The sequence below is a fragment of the Aethalodelphis obliquidens genome, unplaced genomic scaffold (assembly GCF_003676395.1).
Source record: "Aethalodelphis obliquidens isolate GAN/ISIS:26980383/991018 unplaced genomic scaffold, ASM367639v1 scaffold59, whole genome shotgun sequence".
Lineage (NCBI taxonomy): Eukaryota > Metazoa > Chordata > Mammalia > Artiodactyla > Delphinidae > Aethalodelphis > Aethalodelphis obliquidens.
In genome coordinates, this window is record NW_020838003.1 from 8632017 (window position 1) to 8655741 (window position 23725).

Here is a 23725-nt window from a genome sequence, read left to right on the forward strand (position 1 = left end):
TGAAAGCTGGCTAAAGTGAGGACCTAGAAAGCCATGAATGTTTAGCTCCTTTTCTCAGTTCACTAATCAGATAGTCATTCCTGCTCTCTTGCAGAGGCTTGATTAAACAGACAGAGATGGTTGGAAAACCACTTTTCCTGACTCTGTGCCTCAGAAAAGGCAGACACTCCAATGTCTTGGCCATAGAAGGAGTAAGAGGGGAAGAGAGAGAATAGTTCTCACTAATATGCACCCCCAAAGATATAAATATATGATCTATATAATCAGTTTTTTCTGAGTATTAAAAAATTTGAGGGTAAACATGTTACATTTTCAGGTAGTAGCAAAAAGGTGATGCCTCAGAAAACAATGTAATTCAGAATGAGTTTAATCAATGAAATCTACTCTTTCAAAATGAAGAAGAGGAGTAATAGAGGGAAAAACAACCCAGAAATAGGATAAGGGGAAAATAATTAAAAATAAATATTACAAATATTTGAGAGGCGTACTGGGCTGGGAGCTCTACATGACTTATCTCTGTGGCTGTCATTTTAAAAGCAAACATAATATTAGAAATGTGTTAATGGGAATAAGATATGTAAAAATAAGTGTATTGAGGATACTTCCAATGAACATAACAGCATTATATTTGTTTTTGACAAGTAAGTATAAAATGAGAGATGGAAAAAAATAGAAAGTTTCTATAGACGAACCTCCAAAGAAGGGATTGAACAGGCAATGTTGAACAGTAGAAAGAACATGCATATGCTTTGAAACACACAGATCTGGGTTGAAATATTAACCCTATGATGTATTAGTTGCAGGGTGTTAACTATGCTAGTTGAACTCCCATAGTATCCTTGCCTTGTCTGTGAAATAAGAGCAAATTCATATGGGTGTTGTTTTAGAATACATCACATCATGCCTGGCCTCTGGTAACCTCTCAAACACAAGTAGTTTTCTTACTGCCTGGGAAACATATTATTGAAAAATAGAACCTTAAAGAAATGAATTAATTTGTTTTGAATGAAAAGAGGTGACTTAGCCTGCCTTTCCTTCCAGTAAACAGTCTCTTAATACCCTGAATACTCAATATCCTGAAGAGTCTGAACTAGAAGAAATAGCCTTAAATTGCATCAATTTTCTTCTTGACTTCCTGGGAATATGATACTGGAATAGGTCCTAGGTCCTAGAGTGTCCAAACCAGGAAATCATGCAAAACATTCATAAATATGTATCTAAATGATTTGAAAATAACCCAGTCTAATCTTTTCTGCAAGAATTTTAATCACACATGTGGTCTACATGGTTGTATAGACTGTGATCCTATCCATTTATTTTGAAGCTGAACTGCCCCAAATATTTTCTGAAATATATTTGTCAATTTAATTCATTATGCATATTAATTCCTAATAAATATTTATTTCTATAGTTTTTACAACTGGGACAGTCATGTTGCTGTTTGGAATTCAACTCCCAACTACCAAGTGATTGCTGATAATCCAGAAGGCTTACTTTTCAAATACAAAAGAGACAGAAAAATTCTCAACGTGGACCCTAAGGTAAGTCTGCTTTTACACTTAGGTATCTCCTCAAATTTTATTGTATCTCTACCATCATTCAAAAATTATTAAATATTTGACCTTAAGCTTTTAAATTTAGAAGTGAAAAGATAAGTGGAAACTTAGAGCATCTACTCTCCTTAAAGAAAAAAACTTCAAAACAATAAATTATCAGAAATCAACAAAGAAGAATTTGGGAGGAATTTAAATGGAACTCACATGTGGGAACACTTCTCCATGCCTGACAGCAGAATTAGGTAAGGGAGCCAGTGACAGCAAATCTGTTTGCTCTGATTCTGGGGAGTCCAGTAACTTTCTGCTCTGAAAGGGGAGATGAGTCATTTAGGGAAGAGAGACTCTCACCTCACATACGTACCTTTTTTTATGTGACTAACACTGAAAACAGTGTTGTGTTTAGTGCATTTCTGAGCATTAACTTAGAAAATACATTTGATTTAAATATTTTAAAAACATGTGCCATGATATTTTGAATTTGTTCAAAGACAAATGTTTACATCTTACATATTTTCAAAGACTACATTTACATCATGACTTTTAATCATGATTTGTCATATAGCTGGGGGCGAAGGTTGAAACGTAAAAGTCGTATGTGCTTGGGTTGCTTTGGTGGGTTTTTTTCTAACTTTTAGAAAACATGTTACTCACATGACGGTATCAGTCTAAAATCCAAAGTCAAGAGAAATAGTTCTTCATAGTGAAGGAATAAAATTGTGTGATATGCCTGGGGTAGGTAAAGGATGGACTGAAGGTAAAGGGGAGTCTTAATCTAAAACCTTTTCAAAAAGTTTTTCAAAATAAAAAATATTTAGTTTCATATCCACTTAATGTAGTTCTTTGCTCATAAAAAGTACTTAGTAACTATGTGCTCAAAAAATGAATAAAGGAAATTTTGTAGCATGAAATAGATTCTTGTCTGAATCAGATACAGCTTCAAACACAAGAAACCCCAAGCTGGTGACTTAAAGAGAAAAGAGACTTCTTTCTCTCCCACTTGTAAGTCTATATAGTGGCTGTCCAAAGTTGGAGTGGCAGCTACACTGTCATCTGGGCCAAGGAGGCCCTCATCCTCTTAGGCCAACAAAGATCTCCAGCCAAAACAACCACCTTTTAAACAGAATGTATGGAAGAAGGTGAGTAGGTACAAAGAACATGCCCCCACTGCCTTGTAAGGAAGTTTCCCCAAAGCTACCACACTCATGGTCACGTATGTTCCATGGCAAGAGCTTAGTCACACGGCCATATCTTGCTACATGGAAGGCTGGGAAATGTAATCTTTATTTAGGTAGCCATATGTCCAGCTAGGAACAAGAGTTCTACAAAAGGGAGAAGAGAGGTTTGGGTAGACAACTAGCAGTTCTGTTACTAGATTGGCCTTATGGAGCACCCCCCCCCCAACCCTTGTGCCCTAGCCTGGTTGAAGACACCTGCCTTGGCGGGGGAGCTTCTTTTCCTGTTCAGATTTGCACAGGCAATAACAAAACTGATGCTGAGATTGAAATAACACTAGCTTTATTCAATGGCCAGAGAATGGAGAAGCCGGAACTTAGTTCACAAATCAACTTCTAGTCAGGGGGTGATCAAGGCAAGATTTTTAAAGGTAGGGTTAATGACAGGGAGGCATATGCATTGGCTTTCTGGGAATAGGCAGGGTTCTTCCTGGAACTGGTTGCCACCTCCTTTTTTTCCTTCTATGGTGCGGTACTTCCTGTTATGGCCACCGGCAAGCGTGTCACTTAGCATGCTCGTGTATTACAGTGAGTGTATGATGGGGCTCAAGGTCTACTGAAGACCAGGTCATCAGCCATTTTAGACTTGGCCGGTTCTAACCAGTTCTGGTGGCCTCCTGTTTTTCTCTTCTGGTGGTTTCCTGTGAGACAAAGATAACACTTCCCCACAGCTTACATTCCCTTGGGGGAGGGGGAGAGTTAGAGTTAACAACCATGGTGACAGTTTCTGACACAACACTATCTCCTTCAAAAGAACATTACTCTTTTTTTTTTTTGTTCTCAGGTTTCTCATTAGTAAGATGAGGGACTGGACCTGAACATCAGTAGGGCCATATTTATTATGAATCTATGAATAGCGGAGAAGTTTATGAGTGCATCTTCTCTCTGGTGGTGCCTCTATACTCAACATAGATGGGTGTCAACATGTTATCATTTGAGGCAAATTACAGAAAACTTAATAAATAGCATTCACAGAGTCTTTTCCTTTTTGAAGGCTAAACTATGTACATAAGAAAAGATATAAATTGATTTATAGCATCATTAAGACGTATGAAACAAATTTTTGAATCAGTTTTGAATGATATCATACAGACTCTTTTAGGGCTCTATTTTAACTGATGCCATATACATATACCAAGAATGTATGTCATGAATTAGAGTTTTTGTCTATGTCTTTGAAGAATCATTATTGAATCCAAACTGCTGCTTGACTGGTTCAAATAACTTTAACTAAAACACACATTTACAAAGTAATCAATCATGATCTTTCAAAGACTTAGTCAACAATCCATGAAATATAATGTCTTCCTCTTTTTTCCTGGAAGATTTTACTTATAACTCAAAAGATTCATGATGAGTCTGAAGGAAAGTTACTTCCAAAATCTTGGAGAATGAACAAGGATTTGGTTAATTAATGATAAAAGTAAAGAATTATTGGGTGAGACATCCAATGATATTTGGGTACTTCTATTTCTTTAAATTTTATTTTAAGCTTATCTTTTTAAAGATAAAAACTTACTGGAAAAGAATGTCGGTCTCAGCATTAATAAACAAAATTCTAGGCCTTACTTTACTATTAACTGGCTGCATTGCCTTGAGAAATTCACTTTACCTCCCTAGGCTTTACTGTTCACAACTGGAAGATGAGAGTTTATTGTTGTTGTTGTTATCATTGTTTTCTGATCTCTGGAGTCCTTCTACAGGCTCAGACCTGATTCACAGAGATTCTGACTCAACTGGGCCCAGAAGTACATATTTTCATAAGTGGCCAGTGTGATTCTGCTGTAGATTGCCATGAACCACAATTTGAAAAAGTCTTATCTATAAAAGCACAATAATCTCAAGAGATCTGGTACTCTGTTCCCAAACACAAGTGTTCTCAAACAAAATATAACACATATATTTTCATTTTTATGGACTAGATATAAAAGTAGCATGTACATCACCTACCTGATTTCTTAGCTTTTTCACCCTCCTCAAAGAGCCATGATCCTTTTATATTTCATGCATCCACATAGCAGCTCTTACAGGCCTGCAGGAGAGTGAAGAAATAAGCTAATATGTCAAGTGTTTTGAACTACAAACAACGATACGAGTTACATTTTTATAGTCAGTATTCTTCTTAATAATTTTGCTGACCATTCTTCCTAAGATGAACACCTTCTAATAACTTCATAGTTAAAGTGCTATAAAATGTTGTAAGAACAACACAACTCAACTCTCCTTCAAGTACTCTCTTTGAAATATTTTATGCTTAAAATTAAAGGGGTCAAGATAAATGAAAAGTGGAAACACTGGTAAACAGGATGTGTTTCCTTTGTACAACACAGATGTAGACTCATTAATTCTGAAGCATGTTTCCTATGAAACATAGTTGTTTGTGAATGGTAAGAGTGGAAAAAAGAAAATTGTGCAGGTCTTAGAACAAGTAATATGAGTTCATTGGTTAATAAATTCCCAATGCAATAAGAGTTTGGTTGCACTGAAAACAGGACCACTGGCTTTAACTTCCCTGCAGCTGTATAACATCTGGAAAAAATAAGGTCAGTTTCTACTTTTGAGTGAAGAATGCTTGTCTAAGTGATTCACACCCACCAAAATGTTTCCATTGTATTACCTTTAGAAGGACTGAGGGGACACAGTTTGCACTCACTCCTCTGCACTATCTGGACAAATGAGAAAAACTAGGCATTTTTCTTTTGCTTTTAGGAAACATTAACCTGAAAGAGTTTGCTTTGAGTCTTAGCCTAACATAGGTGGTCTAAAACCTTCATGATCTACTAATAAGATGACAGATTGTATAAAATGGTTAAAATAGGAAACATCTTCCACAGTTACACCAGCTTTTTTCCTTTCCCCTCCCCTCTTCTATTAACTAATGTGAGAACATATCACCTGGAAAAATGTCTGGTTAATAGGTACTTAATAAATATTCATGGAACAAATGATTAAATGAATGATTCCCTCCAAACACACAAATATAATGTTATAATAATTCAAAGTTGAGGAGTGGATTATGTCACTGATGCTTGAGGTAACAGTGATAGCTAGAAAGGGTACAGTCACACCACTCTGTATTGATCCAAGTAAGTCAGAAAATAAATTACAGGAACTTATCAGTGGAAACAGCTAGTGTTACCATAATTGTAGGCTTTGTTGAGGTTATGCAGAAACCTTTATTTGGTATGTGCTTTCAAGTGTTCTTGTGCAGTCCCAGGAATATGTAGTTTAAGCTGTCTCAAATTAAGACTGTTAAATTAGAATATGTTTTTGATTTATGAACAAATTGACACAAACAGGTTAAATGACTTGTTCAAGGTCACAGAGTTCATCATTAGTAGACTTTAGCGATGGAAGTTAAACATAAATTTGAGACACCATAGGGAATGTAAAGATGAGCAAGAGTTCAACACTTGCCCTTTAAGTGCTTGAAAGATTTTTAAGGAAACAGGCATGTAAAAAATATAACTGCAACATAAGGAAGAAAGTGATATGTTGCAAAAAAGAGAAATGTTTTGGGGATTCAGTGGAAGAGACGACTTTTGATCTGAGGCAGGAGCCAGTGGAAAGGAGATGGTGAGGGGACAGCATTGGGGATTATTAGGTGATTATTAATAGAGGAGGTAATCTTTTAACTGAAATTGAAGAATGATTAAGAATTGAACTCATAGAGATGGAGAAGAAGATAATGCCAGGAATGAAACCTATTAGCAAAGATAAGGTTGATGAGTGTAAAACAAAGGCAAAGAAAACCTAAATAGTTCAATTTGGCTGCTGAATTAGTTTGGAGAAGGAGCAGAATGGGAATTGAGCATGGAAAGGCCATGAAAAGCGTTGAATGCAAGACTGATGAAGACCTTGGAGTACACTTGACAGGAAATAGGGAAATATGCCCAGGCTCTTGTGCAGGGAAATAACAGGAAGAAAGTTGTGTTTTAAGGAGATTAGAGGGTGTTGATTACGACAGACTAGGGAGAAAGACTGGAGAAAATGAGAACGTAACAGTAATCCAGGTGAAGAGCAAAGAGAACCAGAATTAGGGGCCCTACCCCAGTTAGGATGTTTCTGAGTTACGTTTTTAGTATCACAACTACCTGGCCATCCAGGTAAAGACAAAACTTAGAGAATATATCAATGAAGAAAAAGTGGTTGAGAGATCTCACTTTACTCCAACACTTAGGAAAGAGAAAGAGAGTTAGTTCTAGTGCTGGATGAGTATAGAGAAAAAGGTGGATGGATGTTAGTCAGTCTGTCGCCTCTTCATTCTTCCTTCCATCCTCCTGTTCCTCGTCTGATGTTTACTGAGTAACTACTGGGCACTGTGAGGTATAAAAAGTGGACCCGAAAGGTGAGTTTCTTGTCCTAAAAAGCTTATAGGTTAATTGGTGGGCGGGTGAGAACATAAAATATGCAGAGAAATGGCAAGCTGGAAAGTGACCTGAGAGGAAAGAAAATGCTCCAAGAATTCAAAGGAGGAAGAAGTTACTTTGGACCTAAAGCATTCAAAAAAAAGTTAATGAGAGAGATGGCATCTGAACTGGATCTTGAAGGATGAGTATGGTGAAAACATGAGGACTGGAGCAGAGGAGTATACTGATAGGAAGGAACATCACATAAAAGGTGTGGAAGCACAGAGCATGCGGCTACATGGGAAGGGAGAGGAGCTCCTTTTGGCTAAAGAGTCATTCTCAGCATGGGCCAGACATCAGAATCACCCGGAAAGTTTTAGAATATTTGATCCCCAAAGATTCATCCCCAAAGATTCTAGTTTAATTGGTCTGGGTGGAAGGCCTGGGCATCCATACTTTTTAAAAGCTCCTAGGTGATTCTTAACTGCAAGCAGTTGAGACCAAGGTACAGGAAGGAGAGAAATAGCAGAGAAGTTTTGAGAGAAAATTGAACTCCAAGAGTGGAAGCCAAATCTAATGAGTTTTTGCCATTCTGCACAGTTCAATGAAAATCTGTACCATTTGTGTTATGACTTAGAATCAAAATTTCTGAGTACAAAAATGATTAAGACATTTTGAAAGGAGGTTATTTTTCTGTTGGCTAAACTCCAATTGGTGTTCAAAAGAAAATCAATTGTATGAAAAATGTGAAATTCAGTAAGACAGAGGCTCCTTTTTGTTACTTTGTTTCATGTCTAATAGAGTGCATTTGAATATAGTTCCCTGATAAATAGCTGATAACAAAACAAGCAAACAAACAAACAAACAAAAATGTTAAAAGATCTTAGAGATGTGTGGTTTCTATTAGATGTAAGAAATTGAAACAAAAGACATTATTATAGCATAAACCTTTCTAGTTCACCCTGAGTGTCACAGAACTGGGACAATATGCAATGCAGACCGTGCATTGATTTAGCAGGATGTATTTCTTTTCTCTTCACATATCAATACTCCTGTCTATACAGCAGGCGCTCCCCAACCCAGTCTCCCCTTTTTGAAAATCACAACTGTTCAAACATAAAAATGTGCTACTTTGGAATGCAAACTGTTATCACAAGAGCTCTTCATCAACATCCAGCCCACCATGGCTTGATTAGTAGCAATTTCCTTCACTTCTATATAGCATTTCCCCTTCCTCTCTCCTCACACCAGCCAATCAGGAGAACACTAAGCTCCACCCCCTAGAGGTTCAAACTGCATAGGTCTGTGGCAAGGCCCAAGAATTTGTATTTTTTTAATATTTTATTTTATTAGAGTATAGTTGATTTACAATGTTGTGTTAGTTTCAGGTGTATAGCAAAGTGATTCAGTTCTACATTTATTTTTTTTTTCTTTTTCAGATTCTTTTCCCATATAGGTCATTACAAAACATTGAGTATAGTTCCCTTTGTTATACAGTAGGTCCTTGTTGTTTCTCTGTTTTGTTTGTAGTAGTGTGTATATGTTACTCCCAAATTCCTTATTTATGCCCCACCTTACCTGTCCCCTTTGGTAACCATAAGTTTGTTTTCTATGCCTGTGAGTCTATTTCTGTTTTGTAAATAAGTGCATTTGTATCATTTTTTTAGATTCCAGATATAAATGATATCATATGATATTTGTCTTCTGTCTGACTTATTTCACTTAGTATGATAATCTCTAAGTTCATCTGTGTTGCAGCAAATGGCAATATTTCATTCTTTTTTTATGGCTGAATAGTATTCCATTATATATATATATATATATATATATATATACACCACATCTTCTTTATCCATTCATCAGCCAGTGGATATTTAGGTTGCTTCCATGTCTTGACTATTGTAAACGGTGCTGCAGTGAACATTGGGGTGCATATGTCTTTTTGAATTATGGTTTTCTCCAGATATATGCCCAAGAGTATTTTTAAATGTCTCCTCAGGTGAGCTTAAAGATTAGCTGGATTTGATATATACTGCTTTTCATAGTGATATATCATTAGCTATTGTTTCACCTTACCATATGTCCATAAGGTAATCAAACTTCATTCCTCTAAAACACCTTTTAAGTCAACAGTATTAATTTTAAGTAGTCTAAATTACACATTCCTGAGACTGCACAAACTGACTACAAAGTACAAACCGTACAGCAAAGGCTTCTGGATAACCTCCACAGTAATATGAATGACCGCAGTAGATGCTTCCACCGATAAATCGCCGCTATTTTTCCTTCCTTATTTGGATCATTATAGAATAAGGGTGATGGTACTCATTCTTGCTGTCGTGGCCTCATCAAGAATCATTTTGTCATGTAGGTTTGCCCAGAGGTTTATATGAAACATACATGACAGAGACTTATAAAGCATAAACTGAAACGTAGGGCAGAAACCCTTTCTGGTCTCTAGTGCTAGCATATGGCAGGTGCTTAGTAAACATCTGTGGAATGAATAAACTGAATATTAAATATTTGCTAAAGAAATGAATAGGAGGGCCAAAAATATCCTGGAAACTTTTGAGGTTAACTTTAAACTATTTTAGGATCTTAGACATTTGAAACATATGTAGAGTTAATGCTATTTTCAAAGAGTTGAAAATTGCCAGAGTAATTGACTCTGGTGCTTTTCTGTCCTTGGTAGGTGAGTTAACCCTGGGGGTCCTTTGCTGAACTTTGGAGTGCTGATTCTAGGTGTCCAGGGCAATGGCGCTGTGTTAGGTTCTTGGTATTTTATTATTTTTTAAAATGAATGTATAGTCATTATCGTATATGATACAGATGCAAAAAGACACAAAAAATCAAAAAGCCACATTTTACTTTCTTTTTCTACGAGCAAAACAATATCTAGTGAACAACGTTTAAAATTAAAAATAACTTCTACTAATGAAAACATATGTTTTTGTTTTGGGGGGTTTTGCTTGTTTGTTTGCTGAATTTAGAGGACGATTCCAGCAATACCTCCTCACAGCTCCTCTCTCCTCTGTTCCGCAACCCCCCACCCAAACACTTGCTACTATTAGTAGGAAAGGTGTTAATTGCCTCCTAATTCTGCCTCCCCGTTCATTGACTATGTTAAAATCATCTGGAGCCTGTCACAGGCTGAAATTTCTCTTCTCAAAATGGTGGCCCATAACATTCCTACATCCTTTCCGCAGATGGTTCGAATTTATTCTCTTGAAGCTCCACCCTCACTGAAGGTCCTCAGTTTTACAGTCTGTCTTTTTACAGGGCCAAGGTATACTTCCTATTGGATAGTTTTAAAAAGAACCCATATTGACTAGAATAGGTTTAAGAGAAGCTATGATTTCTTCAGTCTCCAACAGCGTTCCCTCAACTCCACACAAACTTGAATTAATGGGGCAAGGGATACTTACTGAATCACCAGCACCACTTTTTTGGCTCCTGGATTTTCCTCAGAGAGCTCTTGTAAAAGTTGCTTTTTAACAGTGGCACAGTCACAGTTATTAACTAAAGCGGAGGCCTTGCCAACTTTCTGGTTTTGCTGCCCAAATTATTGAATGTTTGGTTGATTATAGCCCTCAAACACCCACATACTAAGAAGCTTTTAAACATTTTCTCCCCTGGGCAATCACCTGGTATACCTGAACTGAAAGTCCACCACATATAAATTAAGTATTTACTCAACTAACTGCTAAAATCAATGGCCTTGAGGAATACATTAAAAATTACACAACAGAGCTTGGTTTTTATGAATTAAAACTCCTAAAGCTTAAATGTGATGACCTCTTCTCAACCTGGAAAACTGATTTTAATTTTTATGCAGTATTATGCAACAACCCCTAGAGATAAGCACATTGTTGTTAAGTGTCCAATATATGAACTCATATATAAAGTGTAGCACAGAAAAGGTGAGCTGGAGGAAAGAAAAAAAATAAATATATAATTTTAAATTATATAATATATATCAATGCTTAGTAATGAAAGTATGAATGATAACCCTTCACTGTCCAAGTTGAATATCTGCTGTGAAAAGAAAAGTACATATTTCAATAAAACGTACACGACAAAGGAAAATTGTTTTAAGCCTCTGACTAGGAAAGCCTAATCAAACATTATGCCAATGGTAAAACAGGCCAAAACAGAAATGAGAATGGAGAAATTTGAGGAAGAGAGCTTTAGCCCCAATTCATGCTCACTTTTTTGCAAAATTTATCACAAATCAGGAAAGGAAGGAAAGAGTGGAAGGTTAGTTTCTTGGCTAAATGAAAGGTTTAAATAAGAACAAAATAATTGTTTCCTTCATGATTTCAAAGACTGATAACTAATGATAGAGAAGCAGGCACCAGAAACACAGAGTCAGGCGTGGAGTCATTATTGGTGCAAGACCACAGTTAATGGATCATTTCTAATTCAAAGAGAGCATGATTTCTTCTGGGTCTCAACAGTTGAACACATAGTCAGCTCCTTAACGATTCACCACCCCAGCAGGTGCTTACAGTTTCTGAGTCACTAAAATCCTAAAGCAGGTCGAGGGATATTGAAATATATTGGAACATGGAACACACTAGCATGAATAGTGATCAAGTCCATTGGCAAGAGAGAAAAATCTCATGTTGATAACTTCTAAATGGTTATTGCTGCTTGGGATGTCTTCAGCATAAATATTGGTGGCCTCAGTGATACACATAGCCTCAAATAGCTGAAGCAAGAGTAAAAAACACAATAAAACAAACAAACAAATGGCAGCCCCAACTTGGTAACCCAGAACACTGCCTTAACAAGCACGTGAGGCTGCTCTCCAGAGAATAGGTTCTTAACCTTTTGGGAAACACAACTTATTTTAACAATTTGATACATTTTATGGATTTGCTCAGAAAAGAAAATGCACACATGGGGCCACACACAGAGTAATATAATAATAGTTTAGGATATTCACAAGACCTGTCTAAGTCTCTTAATGAATTCCATTTGAGAACTGAAGACCTAAGGGCTCTCCAAAATGCCTGGGATCAATTGAAAGGGGCTAGAAGAACAACAGGACAAGTGGGAAAGTGTGGGGAATAACCACCAGGACTCAGGCAGGGAAAAGCTGTTTAAGAGGGGCAATAGGTAAAATGAGTTGGAGTTAAATAGATCTTATCCACTTCGTGATTAAGGCAAATTACTTAACCCCTTTGGAGCACTTCTCTACCTCGGTTTTCTCATCTGTTAAATCTGTAAAAAACAACCATTTTACACAAGGCTGTTGTGCTGATTAAATGAGAGAACGTGTTTAATGTGCTATTGGATAGGTGCTCTGTGAATAGATATTGTTTCCTGATGGTGTATCAACTTAGAAAAAAATGAAAGTTCTAAAAGAATTTCATTTTTTTATTGGAATAGTTAAAAACTGGATATAATCCATATGTCCATGACTGGGCAATGATTAAATAAATTATGATACATCATCACAGTGAAATAGTATGAAGCAGCTTTAAAAATGAGTTAAAGCTATACTTATTGAAGTTGATGTGCTAATATGGATAGATGTTTATTTACACTATTAAATGGAAAAAGCAAGCTGTAAAACAATATTCTACCCTGTAAAGTACTCATCATTTATATAAGGATTTCCCACTGATGGACATTTAGGTTGGTTTCTGTTTTTCTCCCTAGGTTTAAATAACAACTCTCTATAAACAAGCTTCTGATTTTTTTCTTTAAGATGGACTCCTAAAAAGGAAATTGCTTAGTCAAAAGATACATACATGGTAAAGCTTTAGAGAGATATTGTCAAATCACTTGGCAGTTAACCCATATCAATTTACAATTATACCTGAACTGTTTAAGACTGCCCCCAAACCATGCTCTATTTATTTTGCATACTTTTGAAGCTTTGTTAATTTTATAGTTCAGATTAATTGAGGGTCACTTTGATTTTCATTTTCAATTATTATCAGGGATGAACATTTCTTTCACATGCATGTTAGTATATTGCCCTCTACACGCTTTTCTATGGAGTTTTAGTAGGGTTGTTTTTTTTTTCCATTAAATTTAAAGTATGAAAGGTAGAAAATCTTTGGCTTTCGTATTTCTTCGTGACACATTCTAATTTACATATCTATCTTTTCACATTTATAGTATTTTTGGCATACAAATTTTAAATTTTATATAGTCCAAACTATTGATTCCCCTTTCTGATTTCTTCCCATGTTTCTATGTTTAAAAAGATTCCCATACTAAGAATGGGCAAGTACTTAATGATATTTTCTTGTAGATTGGTTTATGGTTTCCTCTATACATTTAAATCTATAACTTTTCTCAGATTTTGTAGAGTAAGTTTAGGGTCTTTTTACTTTGTTTGGTCAATTATTCTTTTTCAGCAATTTATAACCAATGATCTTATCCCAGTGTCTTGTTTTACTCATATTTTATATTTGGCTTGGAGTCCCCATCTCTCCTGGGACCTAGTAGTGACTTCAGGCAGAAGTCTTTTAGCAAGTCCTTACAGTGCTGTGAACTTGGAGTCAGAGTTTTCTAAGTGCAGAATTTTCTCAACCAACTGCATTGTTTGTTGTTGTTGTTGTATATGTGAGATTATTTCTAGCATTCTTGTTATCTATCATTAAGTTTATAGATATAAAATGAGCATGTATCAAAGACTTTTAACTCATTAATTAATGAGGAACTGGTAGATGTTACTATTGATTCCAAGAAGAATTCAGAGTAGAGACGTATAAAGGGAAAAAGAAATTTTGAAATGAATTTACAACTAGATGCAAAATTGGTCTATCAAAATCAGTGCAAAACTTAGTTGCAGTCCATCAAACGCAACTGCTTTGCATTTATACAGACAAGAAGTATTTGCATTATTATCAGATTTCTACCACTTACAGAGTTGTAATATCAATCAAAGATGAGAAAACCTAAATTAGTGAGTAGTCAAGATAGTCACCATTTGTTTTTTGCCCTTTCACAGTCTATCACAATTTTCCCTGACAGTCTCCTCCCCTCTTTTTATCATAATAATTTCAAAGAAAGATTATTCTTATAAAATAAAGCTGGTCTCATTAGAGTTGACTGATTTTTACATAGGTGAAGTAAAAATTTTATTTACCATATTGGACACCTTAAGTTGCCCATGTAAACCCTAAATCCATACAATTTTGACTAAATTAAACTGTGCTTGGAAATTTTCATAAGAACTCTCAAATTGGATTTTTAAAAACCTCTATTATTTGTTGACCTGAGGCTAGGAAACCAAGCCCAAGGAATGCTCAAGTTAGTTACACAGAATATATAATATTCTTGGACTTTTTAAGTCAAGAAATAGGCCAAGGCTTCATAGACATTGCTTCCATAAGTAAAGTCAAACTTAATCCCTGAAAAGAGTGGCTGTTTCTACCTGATTAAATAAGCATTATTTTCAAGTATGACATTCTAGTCAAGGCCCTGATTTTATAATTTGTACAATTATATTATGTACAATTATAGATGACAGTGCATTATTGAACCTATGCAAATAACTAAATGGCCGTGGAAAGTAAGGAGACTTAATATAAATTTCTGAATCCTGGAAGAGAAGTGGGAATCAGATATCATTTTAAAATGTTTCACTTCAATTTACAAAAGCAGACTTTACTAAATTGCAATGGGTTACATATTGCTTAACAAGAGAGAGATAGGGTAGTTCTTATATATCTGAAAATAGAAGCTTAAAAGAATATCAAGAATATTCCAGACAAATAGCCACAATATAATTTCTCTTATTAGTTCGTTCAGTCTTATTATAATTGATTCCTGCTCCACTGGATCTTTGGTTAGCTGTCCTATGCAGTCCTCTCGTTTGGCCAAAACAGGACCTGGAAATCGGCGGTGCAGTTTGGAAGTTGTCTAATCTATGTCAGCTCAGCTTTGAAGTGTCAATAATTGAAGTACCTGGTATAGTTCTTTTCTACAATACTCTGACACTTTTCTTCTTAGTTGAAGACACAGATTCTCACCTGTAACTATAAGAGAGACTTCAAGAAAGCATCAGAGTAAAACAATACCATCTGTAGGTGATAGGGACTTAAAATGTCTGAGTGATTTATTACTAATAATTTTCAAATGTGAACAGTCTGATGAGGGTTCATAATAAGAATAATGCAGAAAACAAAATGGTTAGTGCTTTCTGTGGTATGCAAAACAAAGATGATAAAGCCATTCCCTGCCCCCTGCAAAAAAAAAATATGACAAACCATCTAAGGATAATGATTAAATTTATTTTAAAAGAAGTTTGTGAGTGCTGTACTTGATTCAGAAAAATGGATGAAAATAATTTTATAGAGGAAGAACTATTGAGATATGACGTAAAATAATCCTGAGATATAATTGTTTATAACAGGAACATCAAGTAAGAGGTTCAGTAAGTCTGCAGTAAGACCTAAACATTTGTATCTTTAAAAAGAAGAGCTGAGGGCTTCCCTGGTGGCGCAGTGGTTGGGAGTCCGCCTGCAGATGCAGGGGACATGGGTTCGAGCCCTCGTCCGGGAGGATCCCACGTGCTGCAGAGCGGCTAGGCCCGGCCGCTTAGCTTGCGTGTCCGGAGCCTGTGCTCCGCAGCGGGAGGGGCCGCAGCGGTGAGAGGCCCGCGTACCGCAAAAAAAAAAAAAAAAGAAGAGCTGAAATTATGACAGATAACATTATACTACTGTTGTCTAATATCATCAGGCTCAGTACCACCAGAACTCTGCTAAATACAACAAAACCTGATGGAAATATTCCTAAGAGTTGCAATCAGTGTTTTCCCTGCGGGTAAAGCCATATTATAAGACAAGAAGGGCAATGACATAACTCCAGGGACTTCCCCAAAAGCACACAAAATATCTGAAATATTTATGTTAATAACATTATACCTATACAAATCTAACCTCGGCAAGGCTGAGCATCTCTTCTGATTTAACAACTCTTCCCACAGAATTCTACAGAAAAATCTAATTCTTTCTGGCACCTCTTTTCAAAGGTGAAAAAATAAATCTTTGTGATTTTTCCAGGGGCCCTCTGGGAAATCGCAAATATAGCTTCTGGTGTAAAATATATCTGGAAGGTTTTATTTAATTTTTCTATACTTAGGATCCAGTTATGGAAAGTCAAAAATCAGGAAAAAAATTATCAGAAGATATTTGGACACTTGATTAAGATAGTATCAGGGTGCTACAAAAAATAATACTGAGTTAACTAATTAAACATTTAAGACAATAAAACATTTAAAAATAAACATTACATTAACATGATTGTAAAGAACCTTAGCTCTTTATAAGTGAGGAATTTTTGTTCTTTGTTTTCTTTTATTTGTTTCTTATTTTTTTCTTTCTTAAACAATCAAGGATATAATAAATTCATCATAAAGGACAGAAAACTATTCTTGTAAGACACAATTTGCTACCTAGACAGATTACACAGAAGGTACAAAAAAAAAGAAAAGAAAAGACTTTCATATAGTAGGCAAAGGAATTAGCCAGTAATCAAGTCCATCAAGACAGGACAAACTTAACTAAAATTTTAGCACATTTCATCACTTCTATTCAGACTCAAGTACTATAAACCAAGGAAAGGAAAATTTACTTCCAAATTTTGTCCTTCATTTTGCTTTTTCGTATCACAGCAATTCTCAGGAGATCCATGAACTCAAAATAATTTTTATATTAATAGTAAGATGTCATTTCTGTTAACATTTCAATTATATTCATCATAGCTATAATCAAATGAATCAGTATTTTAAATTTGCTCAATTTCCACTTCCAGTATGGTAAATATTGACAGTTATAATCCACATAAAATTTCTTTGTGGTCTTCAGTAAGTCCCAAGATTTTACAGAGGTTCTGAGATAGAACAAAAGAGAAAAAAAGAAAAGCCTGAAAAGCACTACTATATATACATTATATAGTTATGTTTAATATATATTGTGTATAATTATAACGGTGTATAGCAGTGATTTTTTTTAAAGATTTAACTTTATTTATTTTTGGCTACGTTGGGTCTTTGTTGCTGCGCACGGCCTTTCTCTAGTTGCGTCAAGCAGGGGCTACTCTTCGTTGCCGTGCACAGGCTTCTCCTTGTGGTGGCTTCTCTTGTTGCAGAGCACAGGCTTCAATAGTTGTGGTACGTACATGGGCTCAGTAGTTGTGGCTTGCGGGCTGTAGAGCACAGGCTCAGTAGTTGTAGTGTACAGGCTTAGCTGTTCCGCTGCATGGAGGATCTTCCCGGACCAAGGATCAAACCCGTGTCCCCTGCATTGGCAGGCAGATTCTTATCCACTGAGCCATCAGGGAAGTTCCTATAATAGTGACTTTATATATATAAACATATATAAATTATAAATATATAAAAATTATATAAATTATATTTATAAATTATAAATATATAAATGTATAAGTTATATATAAATGTGTTATATGTGTATATAGATATGTATAATTACTACTATATACTGTTATAAAGCCTCCACTATAGGATATAACTACTTTCTCTTTGAAACACAAAAGCAAAGAGACAGTGGTATTAGTCTGTCCCTATTGCTTATGATGTAGTCTCAACCGTTCATATTAATTGTGATTTTTAACCAAAGTAACTTCTATTTCATAGAGAAAACTAGAGGTGGATAACTAAGTACTGTCTGTCTCCTAAAAGCATTTTAACAGACAAGCAAAGTTTATATTACATCTTTGTACAGCCATACACAGATCTTTTTAAAGAGACAAAATGAACAGTTCATTAACATGACCCAAGATAGGAACTTTCCATTGGATATAAGCAAAGTATATAAACTTAAAATTATTCCTAATAATTAGGCATCAAATTTTCAGTATTCTATCATAATTAGAAACTATCTGGATATCATATGAATATTCATTATGTGGCCTCTCCCGTCGTGGAGCACAGGCTCCGGACGCGCAGGCTCAGCGGCCATGGCTCACGGGCCTAGCCGCCCCGCGGCATGTGGGATCTTCCCAGACCGGGGCACGAACCCGTGTCCCCTGCATCGGCAAGCGGACTCTCAACAACTGCGCCACCAGGGAAGCCCTAAGTTTTTATATTACTTAAAGATCTGGGGAATTATATTCAAGCTGACATAGTCAAAAACAAAATTACTGTTGACATAAAGTTGTCAGAAAAATGATTTGATTTTGTTGAATACAGACTTACATTTCTCATTATCTTAAAGATTGTGTCGGAGTAACGTTAGCTTATTTGACCAGTATATCTCAATAAGTTAAAAAAAAGTAAACCCAAGTACAGTAGAATAAAATGTATATGCTTATGTTATACCTGACATTGATAAATCAGAGGACAAGCTGTTTGCATTAAACCAAAATTATTACAGTAGTCTGATTTACCAAATATTTATCTCAATTATATGACCTTAAGTTGTTTAAACATTTCTGTGAGAATAACTTTTTAAGGATAGCACATTTAAAGTATCCAAACTTTAATTTCCGTATTTTCCTGGAAGTTTATAAATATTTGACTTACATAAGAACTTACTTGTATAAGAACTCTATAGGCCAATCAGAACAGAGTTTCTTTAATTTAGGAGACTTTTAAATCTAATTTATGAATTCCTCCAGAGATAGGAAAATATTATATACTCACACATAAAGATGTAAAGGCCTTTCTGAATTCTAAGCATATATACACACAGACATGTAGGGAACGTATAGCTTCAAATCTAAACATTAGCCGCAGTTCAAAAGTAAATGCAAAGAAGTTACCAGTCCATATATCAAAGAGTTGTCCTCTTTCCTGATGCACATGGGATTCTTAATTTCTTCAAAGTAGACAAGTAAACAAATAAAGAAAAACTGCTAACAAATCAGATTCTCTGTTATCTCTCCCTCAAGAAAGAATAAATCTCGGTGATCTATTCATCTATTTACAGAGATCACTAAGGTTAAGACGTAAAATCAAATTTCGAATCATTGTTGTCACCAATAGGGAATAATTTATTCATTGTAAAAGTTCCGAAAACACAAAACGCAAAAATAGCAAAAAGGAAAATATGTAAAATTAATTTACAAATTGGTACAAAGCAGGTCCCAATACAGGGCAATAATCAATTGCATGCCACTGGGCGCAATTAATTTGCATCTTTGTAGACAAGAATATATTGCATTATTATCAGTTCTCTCCAACTTAAAGATTTGTAAAATGGCACAAAAACGTGGACGGGTAAGCCACTCGAGACACCCACTCCTTTTGTTTTACCCATTTCAAAATCTTTACAATTTTACAAACTCTATTTAACCAAAGATGGGTCAAATATATTCTTTCTCACTAGTGTAAGAAAATGAATACTATGGGGAAAAGGCAATATCAAAGCTTCTCTCTAGTCCCAGATCTAAATTTCTTATCATCTCTTCCTACAAGAGAAAGAGAGAGAGCGAGTAACATCATTCTTTTGTACTTTAAATATAGAAAAGGCCCAATGACTAATATTTTGCAATTGTAGATATTGTCTGACTCGTTTAGCATCTGTTTTCTCTTACCAGTACCACATTAGTGAACACTTGCCCCCATAGGCATTCCCTAGGAGCCTGTAAGCATGACAGACTATCGTGAATAAAGGCAAAAGGACCAAACCTTTTTTCACAGATTACAATACAAAGGGGAAAAAAAGTAGATCAAATAGTTTTTAAACTGATAAGAAATTTTTTATGAAACCCACCAGGGACAGGTAGTTAGTTACACTAGTCTGAACCAGTTCCAAACTTGAGACATTTTTATTTGACAAACTTGAAATCAAGATAGCATTCTTTTTGCCTTACTACCCTGCAATCACATGTGTTTACAAAACCCTCCCCTGGGAACTTTGCAGAGTTAGTGACCCATGGGGTTCAGCAGAGTCTAGACAAGCATGAACCTGGGGAACACTGCTTTGATCCTAGATATTTTCAGTAATGTCACAACCCAGGGCCTCAAAGCTCCTGATTGGAATTATTACTGCTCCTGAGAAAAAGAATCTGGGGGGAAACACAAACATATCTCCATGGCCACAGCCTTCTTAGTTCTGTTTGCTGCAACATTGAAGCATGAAGAAAATTCATTTAATGCTAATTATTTACATGGACTGGACTGATTAACGATATGATTTATGTATTTTAGGCTCAACCAGGTGACAACTCTACTAGAACCCCTATCCAGACAGAGCTCTACATACAAGCTGTCATTTTTGACCACGTTTCCAGAAGAAAGACTTAACTACCAACATGTTAGATGGTTTCCTAATGGTTTGCTAAATTTAAATGACTCCTATAACCAGAAGCAAATTAGAATAATAAATGAGTCCTGTAGCTATAAGGCAAATCAGAATAATAAAAGTTGATAAAGAAATTAGAAAGAAAATCATGATCTTGATTATCTGTTTTGTGGTACAAATAACTTCTTAATCTGATTTGAGGTTTTTCTAAATTTTTTTCCCCCTAAACACTGAAGCTGATTGCAGTAGTTCATGGGAAAAAATCTTATGGCTATTTCAAAGATATAGTAATTAGTGACTTCTTTTGTACCTCAGATTTTCCACGTGTTTCCAAATGTTCCAAAAATGTTCTGGGTCCTACTATTGCCAAATATAGCAGGCCAAGCCTTATACCACATGGCAGTGCTAGCTCCCGAAATCACTGGAAGACAGGCATAAGGAAATATAAATACAAGGTTTTTAGTAGCACTACATGAGTAAATATAATCTGAAATATCCCATGAGATGATGTATAAAATGATTGAAGTGTTTGATATGTTTATGTGCCTGGACAATATGAACCCCATGACAATAAAGCTGAGAAAATGAAATTTAAAGGAAACCAGAAGATTTTAGAGAAATGAGGACCTCAGAAGAGTGAAGAACATGTTTTCCTAATATAACCCTGTAGGTGACTTTTGTGCAGAAAAGATGTTCAGAGGCCATTTGTGATTTAAGATTCATATTTGGCTCTTCCTCTTCTCCTTCCCATTGTCTTTCTTCCCTTTCTAAACAATCCAGTTCTAAAGCAATTAGGTGGAGCCAAGCAAGGTAGAAGTCTGCTCAGTGTGGGTATGGGGGTGGGAGATCCCGGAGCAGGAATTCCCTGGTTGCAATGGGGTGACAAGGCTGTATTCATGGTGGAGGTGATGGTCTGGCACGAGATGTCAGATCTCAGTCTAGGTGAGTAGAGTGGTGTTAAATTAGAATTGGATATATTGGTGTGATCTCATCATTTTCAATATATACAACAGGTACAGAATATATGTTAATGTGTGTATGTCTGCATATTCCAATGCTCCATCCACTGAGAGGGCCTTGGAGCAGCAGCACCCAATATCAGTGAGCACAGCACACCTAGCACCCAGATCTTAGTTTCTCAACACCATTTTCTGCCAAAGGGAAGAAGGGATCCTTAGAAAAATGACTGATTCCAGGGCTGAGGCAGGGAAAATAAAAGAGTCTGGAATCTGTGCCAGAAAGCAAAACAGTTCTGGAAAAATGAAGGGGACTTATCAAAAGGACACAGAATCCACCTTGAAAGTGTTCCCACTGGCCAAATCTGGGACAGTTTGAGCATCAAAATAAATACTGATAACAACAGGCATAAAATAGGGAACCATGAGTCTATACTGATCTATGTAAATGAGTAATTGATGAGGAATGGGATATTTACATAGTATCTCACATAAAATACTTATTAATTAGAGAGGGAAAAATGGAAAAGCCTGAAAGACACCACTTTCATAAGTGATCAGAGAGAATATGATTAGTAATGAGGTGAACTGAATTTGTTCCCCACCGAAGAAGATGCAACAGAGGAACTCAGCATCCCTTTTGTAATAATCCTGCCAAAGTTGCATAACCTGAATCTAATCAAGAGAAAACACAGACAAACACAAATCCAAGGACATTAAACAAAATAACCGGCTTGACGTCTTCAAAAGTGTCAAGATCATCAAAGTAGAAGACTGAGAAATTGTCCCAGATTGAGTGAGACTAGAGAGACATGATAATCAAATGCAACACAAGACTCTGAGTTTCATTCGTACCGTATAAAGGGAATTTGGGGACAACTGGTGAAAATTGAATGATTTCTGAAGATTAGATGGTAGTAATATAAAAATGTTTATGTCCTGATTTTGATGATTATGTTGTGGTTATATTAGAAAATGTCCTTGATCGTAGGAAATTACACTAAAGCATTTGGGAGTCAAAGGGCATCATGTCAGCAAATTATTTATAAAATTTTATGGGGAAAAATTATTTGTGCTGTACTTGCAGCTTTTCTGTAAGTCTGAGATTGTTTTTGAAATAAAATAATTTGATTTATTATATTTATCAGTTCAAAACTCTACTTATATTTTAAGTATGTACACAAATTAGTTGGTTCTATCTATAGATTTGATGAAATTTTAGCAATCACTTTTATTTCTTCCATAGTTCAGTTAACTAAATTCCTTTAAACATTTTAAATTTTATTTATGAACTTCATTACATTCAATTTTCTAATGAATTCAAATTTCCAAGTAACAAATAAGCTTTCATACACATTTAAAAAGCTGTCATAAATTTAATAAATTAAAATTGTAATGATTCATGTTCTCTTAAAGTTTAAATATAGTTCATAAATTTATAAAATTTCAATTTAAAATAGTCTGAATTAACTATTCAAATATCACATTTTATTTTATTTTTAAATAAAAGTAACTTCTATCAAGATTTAAATTTCTCTTAATCCCTTTTTTCTAGGAGCTGCCTCTCAGCTGATCTAATTTAGATATTTTTTCTTTTTTTTATTGAAGTATAGTTGATTTGCAATGTTGCATTAGTTTCAGGTGTACAGCAAAGTGATTCAGTTATAGATACTTTTCATATTATTTTCCATTATAGGTTATTGCAATATATTGAATGTAATTCCCTGTGCTATACAGTAAATCCTATTGCTGATCTATTTCATGTACAGTAGTTTGCATCTGTTAATCCCATACTCCTAATTTATCCCTCCCCTCCCCATTCCTTTCCCCTTTGTAACCATAAACAGTAAGTCCCCTACATACAAACCTTCAGTTGCAAACTTTCAAAGATGTGAAAGTACGTTCACATCTCCAATCACGTAAGTTAGTTCACGTGCCTGGCGTACATTGTCATATGTGTGCATCCTCTACAAGTGGTTGTGCTTTTGTGTACTTTACTGTACAGAACTGTATAGAGTACAGTAGTACAGTATCTTTATTTCAAGCCCAGGATGTCCAGAATCAAGCGTAAAAGCAGCGGTGATGTAGCTGGTACTGCTAAGAAACGCCAAGCGATAACAATGGAACTTGCTGTGCATAGCAAGGAGTAAGAGAGACAAGAGGAAGAAGAAGTAACTGAAGAACTGAAGAGATTCACGACACAACAAATGGCTAGGGGATTTTCTTCATTTGAGGAGGTACTGTTAGTTTTTGAGGCACAGGACCCGAAAGTAGAATGGTACACAAAGGTTGAAGCAATGCAACCTTCTGCAAGGTTCAGAATGCAATCCAGTGCTACCATGTCATCTATGATGAGAAAAAAAGAGCTACTATCCAGACATCACTGGGTCATTTTTTCAAGAG

The 23725-nt window shown here is 35.6% G+C and overlaps 1 protein-coding gene across 3 annotated transcripts in view; it reads left to right on the top strand.

Annotated features, from left to right (window-relative positions):
* The window catches only part of CFAP299 (cilia and flagella associated protein 299), a 601665-nt gene extending 579203 nt beyond the window's left edge, over nt 1-22462 (top strand). For all 3 annotated transcript variants that reach the window (XM_027087438.1, XM_027087437.1, XM_027087436.1), the window contains 2 exons: nt 1412-1541; nt 20273-22462. In XM_027087438.1, the coding sequence (XP_026943239.1) occupies nt 1412-1541; nt 20273-20368 (226 nt within the window). In that variant the 3' untranslated portion in view covers nt 20369-22462. The remainder of the gene's footprint in view (nt 1-1411; nt 1542-20272) is intronic.
* The last annotated feature ends 1263 nt before the right edge of the window (nt 22463-23725 follow it).